This window comes from Phaseolus vulgaris, chromosome 1, assembly GCF_051622355.1.
Source record: "Phaseolus vulgaris cultivar YP4 chromosome 1, ASM5162235v1, whole genome shotgun sequence".
Taxonomy (NCBI): Eukaryota; Viridiplantae; Streptophyta; class Magnoliopsida; order Fabales; family Fabaceae; genus Phaseolus; species Phaseolus vulgaris.
Window position 1 is genome coordinate 8384892 of NC_143498.1, and position 19123 is coordinate 8404014.

Consider the following 19123-nt stretch of genomic DNA (forward strand, 5'->3'; position numbering starts at 1 on the left):
TCATAAAAATATTTATCATTAAGTATAATCATAAAAATAATTATTTGATTACATTTATATTATCATATAAATATTTATCAATAAGTAGTAATTAATAACTAGTTATATTTATTTCAAGTTATTTAAAGTATTATAATTAAATATAAAATATTGTGATTTAAAATATTTGATTTCTTTTTGAAGTTAAAATTTAATCTTATAATATTAATATTTAATAAAATATTACTGTTTAAAAATTAATTTAAATTATAAAATGTAATTTAATGGCAAGCCCCAAACCAGGCACCGTGTGATTGTCACTCTTGAAATAAATAAAGGAAAAGCAGCAGGCACAACACATGTCATGTCATGTCAGTTTCCCTTTTTAAAAAAAAAAATTCTAACGCTTCATCTTCTTCTCTTCATCTTCTTCTTTCTTTCATCAGAACTTCACAGTCTTCTTTGTCACTCCTTCATCTTCTTCGTTCTCCTCCGCATCCTCCGCGCATTTAAAAGTATCCACCGCGTGCTCACAATCTGGGTTGTGTCCGGTCCAGCTCACTGCATTCGACACGGTGTCGACCTCGTGTCGGTAAGGTATCCGTGTGCAATACGCGTTTGACGCACGAAAGCGACCGTCACCGGCCGTGTCGGAGCTTCATAGCTTCTTGCGCTTGGAGGCGGAACACCCTCCTCCTGAAAATCCTCTCGAGATGGTGTTCAGCTCGCCGTGGACAGACACCTCATGCCCCTGGTCCGCTGAAGGGACTTCTTTCTTTGACCCATCATGGGTCCCTTCCAAGTACTCCTTCAAAAATCCATCTTTTACCAAGTCCGCTAACTGGTAGCCTAGGGCTATACAATGTTCCACATCATGCCTGAAACATTTATGAAACTCGCACAATATCTCCTTGCGCGACCCCAGGTTCCTATCCGATTTCGGGGGGAATCTCAACTTATCCGCAATTCCGGGCATACCCAACAACTCGTTATAAGTCATTCAAAACTTTGGCCGGAAGGGCAACTCATCTTTCGCCTTCATCCTGGGTTGGTTCTTCCTGGGCGTGTAGGGTGCTCACCAGGCATCAGACTTTTTCTCGGTCACGACTTCATGGACCCTCAGAGGCTGAGCTCTTCTTTGGGCTTGGCTAGCGCTGGGTGCATGTTGTTGTGCTTTTCTGATACGGCCTCTTTTGCAGCGATGTGGGCGACAACTCATCGTCGTATCTCCCCAAACGTTCTTGCTTGATTTCTGATCAATGAGTCGCTGAACGACCCTGACATGACCCCCTGCCCAAAGGCGAGGACCATCAAGGCCTCATCCTGGGTTTGGAGCTTCATTACAAACGCCCCAAATCTGTTCAGAAAATCCTTCATTGGCTCTCCTTGTCTTTGAATTATGCCAAAAAAATTGAAAGAGATTGACAGTTGGGCGTGGTTGAAAATGAATTGTTGCCTGAACAATCCAGAAAACTGATCGAAAGAGGTTATGTAGCCATCAAGGAGGCCAACAAACCACTGTAATGTCATGCCTGTGAATGTCCCCATGATCATTTTGCAATGCATAACATTTGTTCCTCCCGAGATCATCATCTAGGCATTAAATGTTGTAAGATGAGTCTCGGGGTCTTCTTCACCTATAAACACAATCTTGGGCGTTATGAAATTGGCTGGTATGATAGTGTCCATGATCGCCTGCGAAAACGGTCTGGGGTGAGCCCTTAATTGAGTAGTTGGGCCTCGCTCTCCCGCGAAACGTTCGTCAATTTGTTGTAGACTCTTACACAATTCCTCATTGGTCATGCGTAACTCGTCATTGCTTGCTCAAGATGCGTCTATCTCTGCCATCAGCTGGTCTTTCCTGAGCAGCTGTTCAATTCGGACTTCCGCCATGAGTCTCTCATGCTCAACCTTGGATGTCGCCATTGCCTCCTGGAGAGCACTCACAGTTTCCATAAGGTTTTGTATGGTGGGGTTGTCATTCCCTTCAAATCCTAACGGGCCTTGCCTTGTATTCCTCATTACGTCTAGGAACTCGAGCACGATTGCGAGTGGGATCCGATTTTATCGGACCCCATGGTGGGTGCCAAATGTTCTTGCCGGTTGACCTGCTCGCTAGTTGACTCTGATAACAAGTTCTAGCTTCGTCTGTCTCTGCTGGAATCTGCTTTTCCCTTTGTTGCATTGGAATACGACTCCGTTGAAACAGAGGGGGCCCTACCTGTTGAATGCACTTCAACGATCAAGTCAGTACAAGGCTTATAAGAATTAAGAAGTAGTAAGTTTCAGTCTTAGAAACAATATGTCTTTACTTGGGGTCTCAAGCCCCTTTTATAGCTTACCTCTTGTAACAGCTTTCCATCATGAGAATCTAATCTCAACTGAAAGCATACTCAACAGGAAAATATTTTGTTCAGGGGCACACTCTCACGGTGTTACAACAAAACGAAATTTTTCCTCCAGGGAGTGCATAAAATAATAACAAAATAACCACTAGGGTACCAACTCATGTACGAGCATCAGGGGTCCAATCTGTTTACATAGGCACCCTCAACGTGCGCTACGCTCTTTCTCATCATACATACAACATGACCCTTACATGCCCTAACACACATGTGCTTAGGTTTAAAAGAAAGTATTTTACTTGAACTAGACCTTGTGCACACTAAGCGCACCCCTAGGTCCATAATTACCCATTGCTAGCCGCCTAGGCCTCACGTGCGAAGGATTACCCTAATCATACAAAAACGAACTTACTCATATTACCGGGGCTCAAATACATGGTCTGCTATACTAGCCAAATAGCCGAGCTGACCTACTTGTGCCATGCATCGAGATCCGACCACCGAGCGTTGAGTTCTGAGCGCTCTGGTCCAGTACAGTTACCTAAAGACATGAACTCATTTAATATGGTTTGTAATTTATTAAACATACTTTGTATGTTTTCATTTTGATCCATATTAAAGAGTTCATATTGACAAGTGAGAAAATTGAGTTTGTTTATATTATCTCCATAAAACTCTTATATATCCATGAGAGTATCTCACACTTTCTTAACGCATTTGAAGGTGTAGTACACCTTCAAGTACTCCTACTCTAAAAGAGCACACAACAAAGCTCCTTGCCTTGGAGTTTAGCAATGATCATTATGTTGCTCCCCTATTTTACAACGTCCATCACATATGATAGGCTCAAAAGACATTATCATGTGTTTCTTCCCATAGTCAAGTTTCCCCCGACAGTTTATTAACAATTTGTCCTTTGTTTTCCATTGCAAATAAAATAATTGTTTGTAGTCCTGCAAAGAACCTATCCTAAGAGGTCAACTCATCCAACTGAAAAGAAACGTTAACTCTAAAAAAGGGTTTTAGATAGATTAAATATGCTTATGAAAAACTTTCATAATTAAGCCTATAAGACGTTTAAAGGGGGTTGTTTATTTGTTTTATAAAAAAAGTTCACAATTATTTTTATAAAAAAGATTATGACGACTATGAGCATTGGAACACATGTAAAAGAAAGAGATAGTGAACACGTTGGTTTCTATACTAGTTCACCATTAACCTGGGTTGTGTCCAATTCTCCAATGTCAATGACAAATGATTCTACTAATCAAAACGTGATTACAAGTCTTCATACTATTATTTCTCTCTTACAATGAATACATAAAGTCACTCTTATTTACGTACTAATCTCCCTCAAGATTAAGCATGAGTACATAAGGTCTCTTCGAGAAAAGTACATAAAATCTCTCCAAGTTATATAACAATGAATTTTTTTATATAAGGTTCCCATGGAGATAAGTGGATATGAAATTTGAACACTCCTTGCATTAAGAGACAACTTAACAATAGCGAAAAGTGTATAAATAAAACACTCTATTTTTATATCGTTTAGCAGATGATTTATAATAAGTATTTAAAAGCTAAAGAAAAAATGTTTGTATGAGTTTATGTACATTCATTTATTCAAAAAAACCTATATGCATGACACAACTTCTATTTATAGGAGTCACAAAAAGATCCGTTGTAGCTTATTACTTTTGCTTTTTACTTTATGACAATGCTTTATCATAAATTGTTTGACTTCATGATGGCAAAATTCATGAAGTTCTTCTTGAATCATGTAAGAGATGGTGCGGAAGCCATGGATGTGTGTGTGCAAGATCCTCCTAAGAGTGATGTTGATCTTGAAGGTGCATGATGTGTATGAACATTGGGAGGTTCGGCCAGCCCAAGGAAAGGTGAAGGATGTGAAGTTTAGAGCCTAGAGTTCTAGGGAGAAGCAAAGCTTGGCACAAAATGGCAGCATAACTTTACTCACAATAAACTTGGAAAATACAAGAGATGGCCTCCCTATTTATAGGCTATAGGGCCGTAAGTACTAAGCTAAGTGTAAATGAAATGCAAAAATGACAAGGCACAAGGCACATGCTCATGACCGGCCAAGTAAGGAGAGATTCTAGAATGTTCACTCTTTTATGCTTTCTAGCACTACTCTAATTACTAAGCACCCCTAATGGGTCTCCATGTAACATGTACAAGGCTTTCTCTCTTCCATCCGTGGCTTCATCCAATTGGGCGTGAATGTGCTTAGCCATTGACCTTGTAATGGGTCCTAGACGGTTTAGGTCTCCTCCTAGACGCTCCATGTGTAGCCTTCCCTCATCACGTCCTAGACGCTCCTTCCTTGATGTTAGACGCTCATCACGGTCTAGCCTTGGGTCTTGGCTTCCATGGTGAGATGTGCTTGGCCCTCCTCCATCATCCCCTCCCCCTTGGAAAGGATTTGTCCTCAAATCCAGCTCGTCATCGTCATTGGTACAAATGGAGAAAGATCAATTACATTAAAAGTGTCATGAACTCCATATTCAAGAGGTAGGTCCAATTTATATGCATTTTTATTGACTCGCTTGAGGACTTGAAAGGGTCCATCACCTCGGGGACTTAGTTTGGACTTCCTTTGAGTTGGAAATCTATCTTTGCGAAGGTGAAGCCAAACTAAGTCTCCTTCCTCAAAAATTATTTCTTTCTTCCCTTTATTGTTGTATTTTGTGTACTTCTCATTTTGTTGTTGTATTTGGAGTTTAATCTTCTCATGCATTTTCTTTACAAAGTCGGCTTTGATTACTCCTTCCTTATGCACAAATTCTTGTGGATTAGGAAGAGGTATCAAATCCATGGGTGTGAGAGGATTAAAACCATATACTACTTCAAAAGGAGAAGCATTAGTAGTCTTGTGAACTACTCGATTGTAAGCAAATTCAATGTGGGGAAGATACTCATCCCAAGATTTATGGTTGCCCTTCATGATAGCCCTAAGCATAGTCCCAAGAGATCTATTGACTACTTCAGTTTGGCCATCCGTTTGAGGATGACAAGAAGTTGAAAATTGTAGTCTTGTTCCAAGTTTGCCCCCAAAGAGTTTTCCAAAAATAGCTTATAAACTTGGGATCTCTATCGGATACTATACTTCTAGGGAGACCATGAAGTCTCACCACTTCTCTAAAGAAGAGTCTAGAAATATTTTGAGCATCATCTACCTTGTGGCATGGAATAAAATGGGACATTTTGCTAAAACGGTCCACTACCACAAAGATAGAATCATGGCCTCTTGCAGCCCTAGGAAGTCCTAAAATGAAATCCATGCTAATGTCTTCCCAGGGAGCATTTGCAATCAGCAAAGGGGTGTAGAGTCCATGAGGCATTGTTTTAGACTTTGCTTTTAAACATGAGATGCATCTAGAACAATGTCTTTGGACATCTTTCCTCATGTGTGGCCAACAAAATTTTTCTTTTAAAAGGTCTAGAGTCTTATCAACTCCAAAATGGCCCATGAGTCCCCCCTCATGTGATTCTTTGACAAGGAGTTTCCTATGTGTTGCTTGGGGAATGCAAAGTTTTCCCTCTTTAAAAAGATATCCCTCGGACACATAGTAACCTCCTTGCGCTCTATGTAGACATTGGGCATAGATGGATGAGAGTTCTTGATCTTCTTGGTAAAGCTCTCTTATGTGGTCAAATCCTAGAATTTGGGCACCCAATTTTGAAAAGAGTGTATGCCGCCTTGAAAGAGCATCGGCCACTATATTGGTGCTTCCTTTCTTGTATTTGATTACATAAGGAAATTGTTCAAGAAATTCCATCCATTTAGCATGTCTCTTGTTGAGCTTGTGTTGGCCCTTCAAATATTTTAAAGACTCATGATCACTATGGATGACAAATTCTTTGGACACAAGGTAGTGTTCCCAATTCTTTAGGGCTCGCACAAGAGCATAAAGCTCTTTGTCATAGGTGGGAGAGTTGAGGGTGGCACCATGGAGTTTTTCACTAACATAAGTAATGGGGTTTCCACCTTGCAACAATACCGCACCTATGCCTACCCCCGATGTATCACACTCTATCTCAAAAGTTTTGGAAAAATTTGGGAGAGATAGAATTGGTGCATTGGTGAGTTGAGCTTTTAGCCTTTGGAAGGCTTGCTCATGCTTTTCATTCCAACAAAATGCAACATCTTTTTTAACAAGCTCATTCAAAGGAGAAGCTAGACTAGAAAAATTAGGCACAAACCTTCTATAGAAGCTAGCTAACCCATGAAAACTTCTTACATCACTTACATTTTGTGGAGTGGGCCACTCGCGGATGGCTTTGATTTTCCCGGGATCTACATGCACCCCCTTTTTGTTTACTATGAAGCCTAAGAAAACTACACTATCTACACAAAAGGTACACTTATCCCTATTTGCAAAAAGACTATTTTTCCTAAGTACTAGAAGAACTTCCCTAAGGTGACTTAGATGGTCTTCTAGGGTTTTACTATACACTAAGATATCATCAAAATAAACTACTACATATTTACCTATACAATCTCTCAAGGTGTGATTCATAAGCCTCATGAATGTACTTGGGGCATTAGTAAGCCCAAAGGGCATCACCAACCACTCATATAATCCAAATTTGGTCTTAAAAGCGGTTTTCCACTCATCACCCTCCTTGATTTGAATTTGGTGATATCCACTTTTAAGGTCAATTTTGGAGAATAGAGTTGACCCATGTAATTCATCAAGCATATCGTCAAGCCTTGGGATTGGATGCCTATACTTGATGGTGATGTTGTTGATTGCTCGACAATCACAACACATGCGCCATTTTCCATCCTTTTTGGGCACCAACAAGACAGGTACAACACAAGGACTTAGGCTCTTTTGAACCCAACCCTTCTCCAACAAGTCTTGAACTTGTGATTCTATCTCCTTTGTTTCCTCGGGGTTTGTTCTATAAGCAGGCCTATTCAGTAGGCTTGCCCCCGGAATGAAGTCAATTTGATGTTCTATACCTCTAAGGGGAGGAAGCCCAATGGGACCCTCATTAGAGAATAGATCTTCAAATTCACTTAAAAGATTTTCTATTTGAGGAGGTAAATTCATAAGTTCACTACTTGTGGCAGTGCATGTAAGTGCTCCTTTACAAAAGATAAGGCTTGGTTGTTCAACAAGAAGCAAATTTTCAAAAACGTTTTCGAGAGGCTTTTCTTGTTGATCAACCTTGTGGGAAGGAACACTCTTCTCCCACGCCTTCCTATCCCTAAGGATTTTCTCTTTTTCTAGCGCTCTTTTTTTTGTTTTCCACATCCCTCTTATGCTTCATTTGTATTTGGTCTTTCACCACTTGAGAATGTGGTAAAGGACTAAGTACAAACTTTTTATACTTGTGGGGGTGAAGGAAATCTCGTTAGTGAGACCATCATGCAAGGTTTTCTTATCAAATTGCCATGGTCTCCCTAATAAGATATGACAAGCTTCCATAGGTACTACATCACATAAAACTTTGTCTTTGTAGTTCCCTATGGAAAACTTGATTTCCACTTGCTTGTCTACTAGTTCCCCATTTTCATTAAGCCATTGAAGTTTATAAGGTTTTGGGTGAGGAACTACTTGTAGCTTAAGCTTTTCCACCATCCTAGCACTACAACAATTACAACTAGATCCACTATCCACAATGAGGGAACATATGTTTTCTAAAACATTGCATCTTGTATGAAATATGTTCTCTCTTTGTGTTTCAATGGATGTGCTAGGGTGATTGTTGAGGGTTCTCCTGATCATAAGCAACTCTCCCTCTAGTGGAGCTACCCTCTCATCCTCTCCCCCTTCCTCTCTCTCACTAGGCTCATCCTCGCCACTAGTGTATTCATCTACACCCTTAAGAAACAAGGTCCTTTGGTTTGGACATTGTGCTTGCACATGCCCTCTACCATAGCACTTGAAACACTTAACATCTCTAGCTCGGATGGGTGGGGTGGAGGTTTCTTTGGTGAAAGGTTTGGTAGGTTCTTTTGGTTTTTCTTTTGATGTACTACCCTCCCTTCTAAACTCTTTCTTGGGATAAAAGTTAGAGTAAGGGCTCACCTTTTGACTTGACGTTTTGCATAAGATTTGTTGCTCAACTTTAATGCAAAGTTGAACCAAGTCATTCAAGTCTTGGTAAGGTAAGAGCTCCACTCTATCTCCTATCTCAAGTGATAGGCCACTAAGGAACCTAGCTATCGTGGTATCCTCCTCTTCTCTAATGGATGCTCTCATCATGTAGAACTCCATTTTTTGTCTATACTCTTCCACACTCATGTTTTTTTGTTGGAGTCTTTGGAGCTTGTCCATCAACTCCCTATGGTAGTAGGAAGGTATGTGTCAGCGTCTTAGGGCTCCCCTAAGGTCATTCCAATATGTAATGAGAGGTTCCCTATAAAGACGCCTTTGTCTTTCGAGAGAGGTCCACCAATACATGGCGTTCCCTTGGAAGCTAAGGGTGGCTAGGGGTACCTTACGTTCTTCACTCACCCTATGGCAAGCAAAGAGTTGTTCTACCTTCATCTCCCAATCTAGATAGGTTTCTACATTCTCCTTACCATGGAAGTGAGGTAGGTCTACTCTAGTTTCCCTTGGCCCCTCTTGCTCCCTTTGCCTATTCCTTCTAGGGGGTGGTTGGTAATAGTCATTAATTCTAAGGCTTCCCTCCTCTAGAGACTCATTACTCCTAGATGCATGAGTATGGGTTTTCTTTGATTTTTGTGATTTTTGGGATTTCTCTTCTTGGGCTTTAGCCAATTCATTAATTTTATTCTCATTCTCCAATTGTCTAAAAGAAATTAGTTGCACAACTTGTGAAACTTCTTTTAAAAGAGATTTTATAGATTTTTCTTCACTTTCAATAGACTTTGGACAGTGAGGAGGAGAAGACATGGCTAAAGTTTTTGTGTATATAAGTGTTTTACCTTGGGGAAATTTAGGAAAGTCAAAGAAGGTAGTTTTCCAGGTAAGGGAGGTGAGTCACAAAGGACTACTTAAGTACCAAGCCTTTGCCTTAGCCAAAAACTATCCCTCAATGTCTTCACACAAAACTTCCTCTTAGTAAACTACTTAGAACACAATTAAGTTGAGAATTCAAAACTTTTTTTTTTCAATGCAAGAAAAACAATGTATGCTAACTAGTTAACAAAGCTAGACGGTTTTAACAAAGCTTAAAACAACCACACATACAAAGCGTTACTAATTAAGCAATATAGAAACAACTAAAAACAATTAACAATTGCTAATTAAAGAGTTCTATACTAGTCGGCCCTAGATGAGGCTTCTTGGACACTTGGAACCCTTGAAGACACACTCACCGTCTAATAACGTAATTAAGAGGTAATTAACACAAATTAAGTTGCAAGGAAATTAAGAAAACTCCCTTTGTTGATCCTCTTTTTGCTAAATGCACTTCCTTGTTGTCTTTGCTTGTTGGCCCTCCAAGTGTTTGTAGTGTTTTCAAGAAAGCTTGATTCTGCCTTGGCTTTGTTTCCCCTTAGAATGAAGGTCTTAATTCTCCAATTCCAGCACCTATCAAAAGACTAGACCTTACCCAAGTCAAGTTTCCATTCAATTAAGCACCGAAGGAGAATAAATTCCAGCACCAAATTAGAGGTCAAAGAACAAAAGCAAGAAAATATTTAATTGAATAAAACAGTACCATCAAAAGGAGTTAGATTATGAAAACTAGAAATAGGTCCAAGAAATATTAAGCAAGCAAATAAAAGGTACTCAATTAAAGGTAGGCACACAAAAGAATTCCTAAGAATGGCACTAGAATTAGATTACAAAATAAAAAACAGCACCACTGGAAAATTGTTGTGGGCCAGAAACGTGTTTTTCCCCAATTTATGCTGAGCTGTGTTTTTAAGATATGATTCTGAAATTTGATATGCAAGATATTCAAGATCTTAGCTAAAATCTGGCTTTTGAATCACTCAAAACGCATGCACCATTTTTTTTTAATAAATTTTGCAATTTTGGTGTTCAGTTACGCCAGCTGTAGCGCCTCAGATTTGCACACTGATTTTAAAAGATTTATCATTTTTTTTTCTGTTGATTCTTTTGAACTAATTCTTTTTTTGTCCTTTCTATAACACTTCAAACTTGCATATTCCAGAGAATCAAAATTTTCCTATGACTGAAAATATTTTTCTGGAACAAAACAGCCAGCACAGAGAATGTGAAACAGGGGATTCTGGAAAACTGGAAACAAAAAACAGCAAGATACCAAAATTTAAACACAATGAAATTTGTGAAATAAAATTTGTGTAGGATCTAACACAAATATGAACTCAAACTAAAATTAAAAAGGCACCAAAAGATCAAAGAACAGCAGATTCAAAGCAATTAAAGATACCTAAAATCAAGAAACAATCAAGCCAAATAAAGGACTACTAAGAATTGTTGACATTGTGGATGAACATGACTTGACAAAACATATATGGATTCAGAAATTAAAGACTCAAAAGCATAATATGAACCAAATTAAAAGTGCAATAAAGACTCAAAAACCTAAAAGAAAACAACAACTCAAAGGTGTATGGAATCCTATCACAATTTGCACAAGAATTGTTCAAGATCAATTGAACAAAGTGCACCGGTTGGATCTTCCAAATAGCACACCAAAACAAATTAAAATGTAAAAAACAGCAAGACAATTATGGAAATAAGATGAACAACATGAAATAAAGAAGAACTAAAAATGAAAAGACCAAGATCAACTCATCTTGAAGAACCTAAGCTCATGATACCAAATGATGGCAAAATTCATGAAGTTCTTCTTGAATCATGTAAGAGATGGTGTGGAAGCCATGGATGTGTGTGTGCAAGATCCTCCTAAGAGTGATGTTGATCTTGAAGGTGCATGATGTGTATGAACATTGGGAGGTTCGGCCAGCCCAAGGAAAGGTGAAGGATGTGAAGTTTAGAGCCTAGAGTTCTAGGGAGAAGCAAAGCTTGGCACAAAATGGCAGCATAACTTTACTCACAATAAACTTGGAAAATACAAGAGATGGCCTCCCTATTTATAGGCTATAGGGCCGTAAATACTAAGCTAAGTGTAAATGAAATGAGAGCCAATTGAAATGCAAAAATGACAAGGCACATGGCACATGCTCATGACCGGCCAAGTAAGGAGAGATTCTAGAATGTTCACTCTTTTATGCTTTCTAGCACTACTCTAATTACTAAGCACCCCTAATGGGCCTCCATGTAACATGTACAAGGCTTTCTCTCTTCCATCCGTGGCTTCATCCAATTGGGCGTGAATGTGCTTAGCCATTGACCTTGTAATGGGTCCTAGACGGTCTAGGTCTCCTCCTAGACGCTCCATGTGTAGCCTTCCCTCATCACGTCCTAGACGCTCCTTCCTTGATGCTAGACGCTCATCACGGTCTAGCCTTGGGTCTTGGCTTCCATGGTGAGATGTGCTTGGCCCTCCTCCATCACTTCATGTTAATACTTCTGCTATATGATACCTTTTTGTTTAGGTGAAGGAAAAACTTTATCTGAACAATTATTTATGTTGTACCAATTTCACTGAAACAAACATACAATACTCAAGATCAAATATTATGATCTACTTTAAAAATTGCAAGAATCCATTTTTTGGGATAAATGATCTTCTATGTGCCCAAGGTTAGAGCTTTAAAAAGTGTCTACTTATTATATATAGTCATCTAGTCTTTATATGAGCATCTAGCGCTTTTTAGAGAGGTTTGTCTAAACTTCGTAAGTTATTGTCTAAACTTTAAGCATATGTATTTTTTGGTGTTTTGAATTTCTTGTGCATCTAGCAACTTATCATATTGTTTTTATTACAATAGTCTATTATGTTAGTATTATCATACAAGTTTGATAATACTATTTTTTAATACATAGACAAACTTGTTAGATAACAAAAACTTTATATTATTTGTTATCATCAAAATCATAGAAGACTTTCTAGACAGATTCTTTAGATGTAGACTTGCATCTACCTATGAATAAAATGTTTATGAATTAACAATTATTTCTTTGTAAGAAAGATTTTAGATAAATATCCTCTAAATGAGAATAATTCCTTAGGTTACCTTATTTTTAATGAGAATAATTCCTTAGGTTACCTTATTTACATGTAGTTAGAAGTGATGCTAAAAATATTTGGATTCTTGGTCTCTATTCTATTTAATCTTTCTAAAACCTCTTAGTTACTTCAAAAAATAATGTATCATGGTATAAAAAAAATAGTAATAATAATAATTAAAGCAACATGTAGTGTCAACATTTATATTGTTATTATTTGAGTTTATATATTTCATAAAGTCAATGTTTATTATCATATATTTAAAATTTATAATATTAAATTTTAATATAAAATATATTATAATTAAAAATAGTAAACTAAAAATATTAAATTGTATTATAGTATTATTAGAAGATTTTTTTTTTACAAATATTTCACAAAACTTTACAAAATTCATTGAAAAATATGGAGAAATTTCATTAATTTGTAAAAAGAGTTTTACTAAATGTGAAACATTCTAATAGATTTGCAACAATAATTTAAATTCTTAGACCCAATTAAGTTAATTCAATCTAATTCACAAAAGAGTAGTTGTGTTCAATTGAGTTTAACATAATGAAAATACAAATGTCTAACTCGAAAATTTTTAGTAAATTGAATAATGAATTTCTCCAAATCCAGCCCAATTCAACCCGCAAACACTCATAATAAATAATCAATGTAATTATAATCTAATAACTATATTTCATAAAAATATATTTTATTAAAATTTATGTGATTAATAATTGATATAAATTACATTACTCTATATCCAAAATTATAAACTCTCATAAATTTTATCATAATCATGATGCCTTTTTTAATTATTTTTTAATGAAATAAAAACTTCTCAAATTTTAGAAAAAATGATTATAAATAACGCATTAACCTATTGAAAATTTGTTTTTATTTTATTGAGTTCAGAAACAAATAACGCATGCATAAATAAACGAGAGCACCATTTCGTTTTGCAAGAAATAAAGAGATGCAACATTCCATTTCAAAAAGTCAACGGAAACCCGTAAAATTTGGTTATTCTCTCATGGGAAGAGAGAAGAAAGAGCAGAATCTGTGTGGTTGTTATGTCCGTGAAAAACTCAATTAAGCTAAAAAGGAAGCCAAATATGGCTGCAAATTATAGTTAGAGGAACTTGTGTTTCCTTAGCCGTTGCTGTTCAATACTTTATTGTTTAAAACACACACAAAAACAAAAGAAAGAAAGTAAAGAAAACACAAGACATCAAATTCCTTTTGTCTCTTGATCGTCATTGAGGGAGGGACAAAGGAGATTCAAAGAAAACAAAAGCAATAACAAGCCTGCATTGACTTGAGAAGAGTTTCCATTGCTTCATCATAGAACCCTTTTGAAAATAAAAAACATAAGAAAGGAAAAGATATAATAAAAGAGGTAGAAAGTAAAAGGAAGAAAGTTTAGAGGTCCCCTTGGAAAGACATTTTGGTTTCTGGGTATATATTTGTGTGGTTTATCGTAATAGGAAGAGCACAAAAAGTTGAAGAGTGTTTGAAAAAGAAAAGTAAGGAAGAGGGATGTGGCTACAAAAGCATCACTGCGACAAGAAGGATGGGGTGAATGGAATAGTGGCAGTGGCAATAGATTCAGACAAGGGGAGCCAGAGTGCACTAAAATGGACCATTGATCATCTCCTCACCAAAGGGTCAAATGTAGTTCTCATTCATGTCAAGCATAAACCATCTTCTCTTTATCCATCAGTTTCTCTTGTGAACCCTAGTAAGGATTCATTATTATGTCTCATCCATGTTCTTCTTAGTACGTTTTTTCTTTAAGTCAAATCAGTGTATTCATGTCTAGTTTTAGAGAAATAAGATGAGATGGTTTCTTAAAAGTTGAGGTAAGCCTATCTATCTCTTTATTTTCTTCTCCTGAAAATGGTTTTTGAAAACATTATCTGAATTAACATATAATAGCATATGCATGAATTCCTCCTTGGACCATCTGTGTAAGTATGTTATCTGCTATATGAATGGTTGATTTCTAATTGCAAAAGAAGTTCAAAAAGGAGGGGAAAAAGTAACATTTGTAGCCATACTAGGTCGTAGATTGTTTAGTGACTTTCTAGGTTGCAGGGGCAAATGGTATTGGTGAGCATGCACTTGTTTGTAAGGACCCTGATGAGCAAACCAAAGAAGTTTTCCATCCATACCGTGTATTCTGTGCAAGGAAAGATGTAAGTTTATTCTCTTTTTCTTGGAAAAAAAGCCAAAAGAGGTGAAAAGAATTCAAGTTTCAATTAGCTATAGTCTCTTCTCTTGCTCCATTGATCCTCTACAAGATTTATAGTGACATTAATGTGAGCATCTCATCATTTTTGTGGTTTTTATGTCTATAGATACACTGCAAGGACACCGTAATAGAAGATGTAGACGTAGCCAAAGCTTTAATTGAATATGCTTCTCAATATGCAATTGAGCATTTAGTCATAGGCTCTTCACACAAAGGTGGTTTTCTTAGGTATGTCTTTCTGTTGTCTATCCATGCTAAATGGTCGTGTTGTGCTACAAAGTTTGCTTTCTAGATCACATTTTAATATATCAATAATAAGATATGTATAAGTTCTTTACAAGGATAAAAATTGTAAAGTGCATCTTATAAATGAACTCATTAACATTGAATCCAGTACAACAAACCCAAATAGGCATGTGCAATCAAGCTTGTGTCATACATGATATGCACAACAATCTAGGACCTACTAATGTTGGAGGCACAAGTCATTAAGGATTCATAACAAACTCACATGTGCTTCATTGTGTGGGTTTGAATCTTTCTATTGCCACCTTTCTTGCTTGTTGAGTCTTGACAAACAATCCAAACTTCTATTTGAGTCTTGTTATTTGGTCATCTCTCCATTCTATCACATGTCATATACAAAAACATAAATATCTTAGGTTCTATAAGAACCATAAATATCTTGTTATTTGAACAAAAAAATTGTATTCTATAAGAACTTTTAAGAGAGAAAAATGAGAATAAAAAATAAAATAAGCTTATGAAAAAATCAATTTCATTTTATCCTAGAAGCACTTACAGAATAAATGGTTATGTTCCTCGAAGTATAAGTGTACATAACTAAGCAAGTTGGTTGAATTTCTGTGTTGGGTAAGTTTATATGAGTCATTTACCAAGGGATGCCTTTTGCATCAGAAGATTCAAGATAGCAGATGTTCCAGGAACAGTCTCAAAAGGGGCACCAGATTTCTGCACAGTATATGTTGTTGCTAAAGGGAAGATTCAATCCATGCGATCTGCTTCTCGTGCTGCTCCTGCCTTTTCCCCTCTTCAAAACCTACTTACTCAACCAGAACCACGTCTGCCTCTGGCTAACAATGTCAAAGGTAACTTTATCTCTTATAAAAAAGGTACACCTATAAAAATATGTCTGTTTAAATTGCCATGATGTTTCTGAATGAAATATTTGGTTTCTTTTAGGGCTTGAAAGAAGGTCTTTTGAAGCACCACCCCGTGTATCACATGATGGATCAGACTCCTTCAGGTAATGGACATTTATTGCATAATGCATGGCAATTTTTTTATTTTTTATTTATATTTTCATGCATGCTTTAATAATCCATGCATGATTAACAAGTAACAAATTCTCCATGATCTAAAAGCAAAATGCTAATGGAATCAGGTCTCCATTCACTAGGAGAGGAGTGAATAATGACAGGTATGGGGAAATTTCAATGCCAGAAACTGACATAAGTTTTGTAAGCTCTAGAAGGTCAAGTACAGATCGCTTATTCCCTTCAATGCATAGCAACAACAACCACTCAGAGACAGGAATATCCAACCCCCGACTATCGTATAGCTCTGACATTGATGGAACTAATTATAGCTTTGAGTCAATACATTTTGGAAGAAGGTCTATGGACATCAGCTCTGATTTCTCATCCTTCTCACAAGAGAGCGAGGGCTTGTCATCCACTACATCACAAGGCATGGTAAGACATGTAGCCAATGTGCATTTTTATTTCATAATATAAAAGGCCAAATCATTTTATGGTTTAAGATAAATTTAGTTCGATGCACACCAACAAAGTTGGTGTAGTGGTTAAAAGTTCTATGTGTACCCATGGAACCTGTATTCGATTCCCTCATAGAACAAAATCTTAATAAGAAAGTGTGAAATGGTCGAGGTTCACTTTGGAGAATAAAGTGCATTTACTTATAACCTTCAATTAAGTAATTAATAACTCAGATTATCATAAAAAAAGATATACATATTCTTCCCAATTATCAATATATGTGTTCTATGTAACATTTCTTTCAAATATTAATTTCTTTTTGGGTCAATATGATGGTTGATAAATCTAGAAGTATATAATGTCTTTATTAAGTTAACATTATATAATTGTTTACCATAATCCAAAATGTTTCATAAAACTAATAAATATAACAATAATAAGAGAAAAATGCCATAACCTCGGTTAAGCCTTGCCCAAGCTGCTATTAGATTAAGGAAAGTTAATGGATTTAGTAATTTTCATTTTAATTGATGGTTATTATTGAAGGGGATAAGTAGCACTAGTACTAAATTAAAGGGGTAGAATGTAGTTTGTCATAAAAACAAAAGATCAAATAGTCAAATATTTCAGTTAGTTACATGTTTTCTTATATGGGTAAAGTATTTTGATTCCTATAATGTTTTTCTGGTCACTCAAGAAATTTGAGTTTCATTCCCTTTAACAATAGTTTGCTAATAACATTAATAATCTTTATAAATAATTATAAATTGAAATTGTGTTTGATTCTTGATTGCTACTACATTGTGGATAAACATGTTTTGGAAGTGTAGGATGATGTGGAGGCTGAAATGAGAAGACTAAAATTGGAGCTGGAGCAGACAATGGAAATGTATAGTAATGCCTGCAAAGAAGCACTCACCGCAAAGCAAAAGGTACGATGTTATGGTATCTACTTCTGCATCATCTTAAAAGCACAAGATGGTTTGACTCTGACATGTTTCAATGCATCACAGACTGTAGAACTCCAACGATGGAAACTAGAGGAAGAGAGGAGAATGGAGAAGGTAAGGCTTGCCGAAGAAGCTGCATTGGCAAGCGCAGAAAAGGAGAAGGAAAAATCAAAAGTAGCCTGGGAGACAGCTGAGGCACAAAAGAGGATTGCAGAACTGGAATCACAAAAGAGAATCAATGCAGAAATGAAAGCATATAGAGAAACAGAAGAGAAAAGAAGAGCAGTGGATGCTTTATCAAACAATTGTTTGAGGTATAGAAGGTACACAATTGAGTCGATTGAAGCTGCCACAAATTTTTTTACTGAGTCACAAAAGATTGGGGAAGGGGGTTATGGTCCAGTTTATAAGTGCTTTCTAGACCATACACCTGTGGCAGTGAAGGTTCTACGTCCTGACGCAGCACAAGGAAGGTCACAATTTCAAAGAGAGGTAATTTAGCAAAAAACAAAAATTCATTACCCCTATATGCAACACTTAAAATTGTGGTTTGAGAAATCTCTAAAATAAATAATTATCCACATTGGCCTAGATTTTCTGCAGTTGTAATACTCAAACAAATCCTACCATGATCACGTCCACAATTTAAGTTGATACTTTGGCATGAACATTACAGGTTGAGGTACTGAGTTGCATTCGACATCCAAACATGGTTCTCCTCCTAGGAGCCTGCCCTGAATATGGCTGCCTTGTGTATGAGTACATGGCCAATGGAAGCTTAGATGACTGCCTCTTCTGTCGAGGAAACGCACCCCCAATTTCATGGCAGCTTAGGTTCAAAATTGCAGCTGAAATTGGCACAGGCTTGTTGTTCCTCCACCAGACCAAACCTGAGCCTCTTGTGCATAGAGATCTTAAACCAGCCAACATCTTGCTGGACAGAAACTATGTCGCCAAGATCAGTGATGTAGGTTTGGCCAGACTGGTTCCACCCTCAGTGGCAGACACTGTGACACAATATAGGATGACATCAGCTGCTGGAACATTCTGTTACATAGACCCTGAGTACCAACAGACAGGAATGCTGGGAGTGAAATCTGACATATACTCTCTTGGGATCATTTTCTTGCAAATTTTGACAGCAAGACCTCCAATGGGATTGACTCATCATGTTGAGAGAGCCATTGAAAATGGAACATTTGTTGATATGTTGGATCCAAAAGTGCCTGATTGGCCAACAGAGGATGCTTTGATCTTTGCAAAGATTGCTGTGAGGTGTGCTGAACTGAGGAGGAGAGACAGACCTGATCTTGGCAAGGAAGTGTTGCCTGAACTAAATAGGCTAAGAGAACTTGCTGAGAGCCATGATCACTGTCCAATGTTTGGTGGCTATGTTAGCCCATCTAATCAAAGCCAAGTTTCTCTTCAATTGGTAAACCTCTTCTAATTGATGTCATTATTGAATAAATGTTGAATATATAAACTTGATCTTGCTTACTTTGCATCACCCTTTTGCAGGATGAAGTCAGTTCTCCACTTCCCTATTCTGGGGAGAGTTCAAGAAATGCATCAAGTCCTGTTTGACATTCACTCAAAACAAGATCTTCCTTTTCAGCAACATAGATAGTAAGTTCTGTGAAAATTATCCCAAGGATAAAGTGTAAATTACGTAGGTAAATTGATGTAATAATTCCTTGAATCTTTCAATTTGTGCATAAGATTCCTTCTCATTTCAAAATTTAGGCTGTAAAAATACAAGATTCATAGTCAAAGTTATTCTATTTATTTATTTCTTACTTT

At 37.0% G+C, this 19123-nt stretch overlaps 1 protein-coding gene across 1 annotated transcript; it reads left to right on the forward strand.

Moving 5' to 3' along the window:
• The first annotated feature begins 13503 nt into the window (after positions 1–13503).
• Positions 13504–19123, forward strand: LOC137813419 (U-box domain-containing protein 35). Its single transcript, XM_068615662.2, has 10 exons — positions 13504–14121; positions 14478–14578; positions 14741–14862; positions 15556–15743; positions 15838–15901; positions 16040–16349; positions 17204–17305; positions 17387–17815; positions 18000–18755; positions 18842–19123. Exons 1-10 carry the CDS (start codon positions 13920–13922, stop codon positions 18905–18907), a joined length of 2340 nt encoding a protein of 779 aa, XP_068471763.1. The 5' UTR covers positions 13504–13919; the 3' UTR covers positions 18908–19123.

Excerpts from the sequence above, each read along its gene's own strand:
- LOC137813419 (XM_068615662.2), top strand. The coding sequence starts at position 13,920 with ATGTGGCTACAAAAGCATCACTGCGACAAGAAGGATGGGGTGAATGGA. Across the intron at positions 15,902-16,039 it reads GATGGATCAGACTCCTTCAG|GTCTCCATTCACTAGGAGAG; the intron begins GTAATGGACATT and ends TAATGGAATCAG. Across the intron at positions 18,756-18,841 it reads GCCAAGTTTCTCTTCAATTG|GATGAAGTCAGTTCTCCACT; the intron begins GTAAACCTCTTC and ends ACCCTTTTGCAG.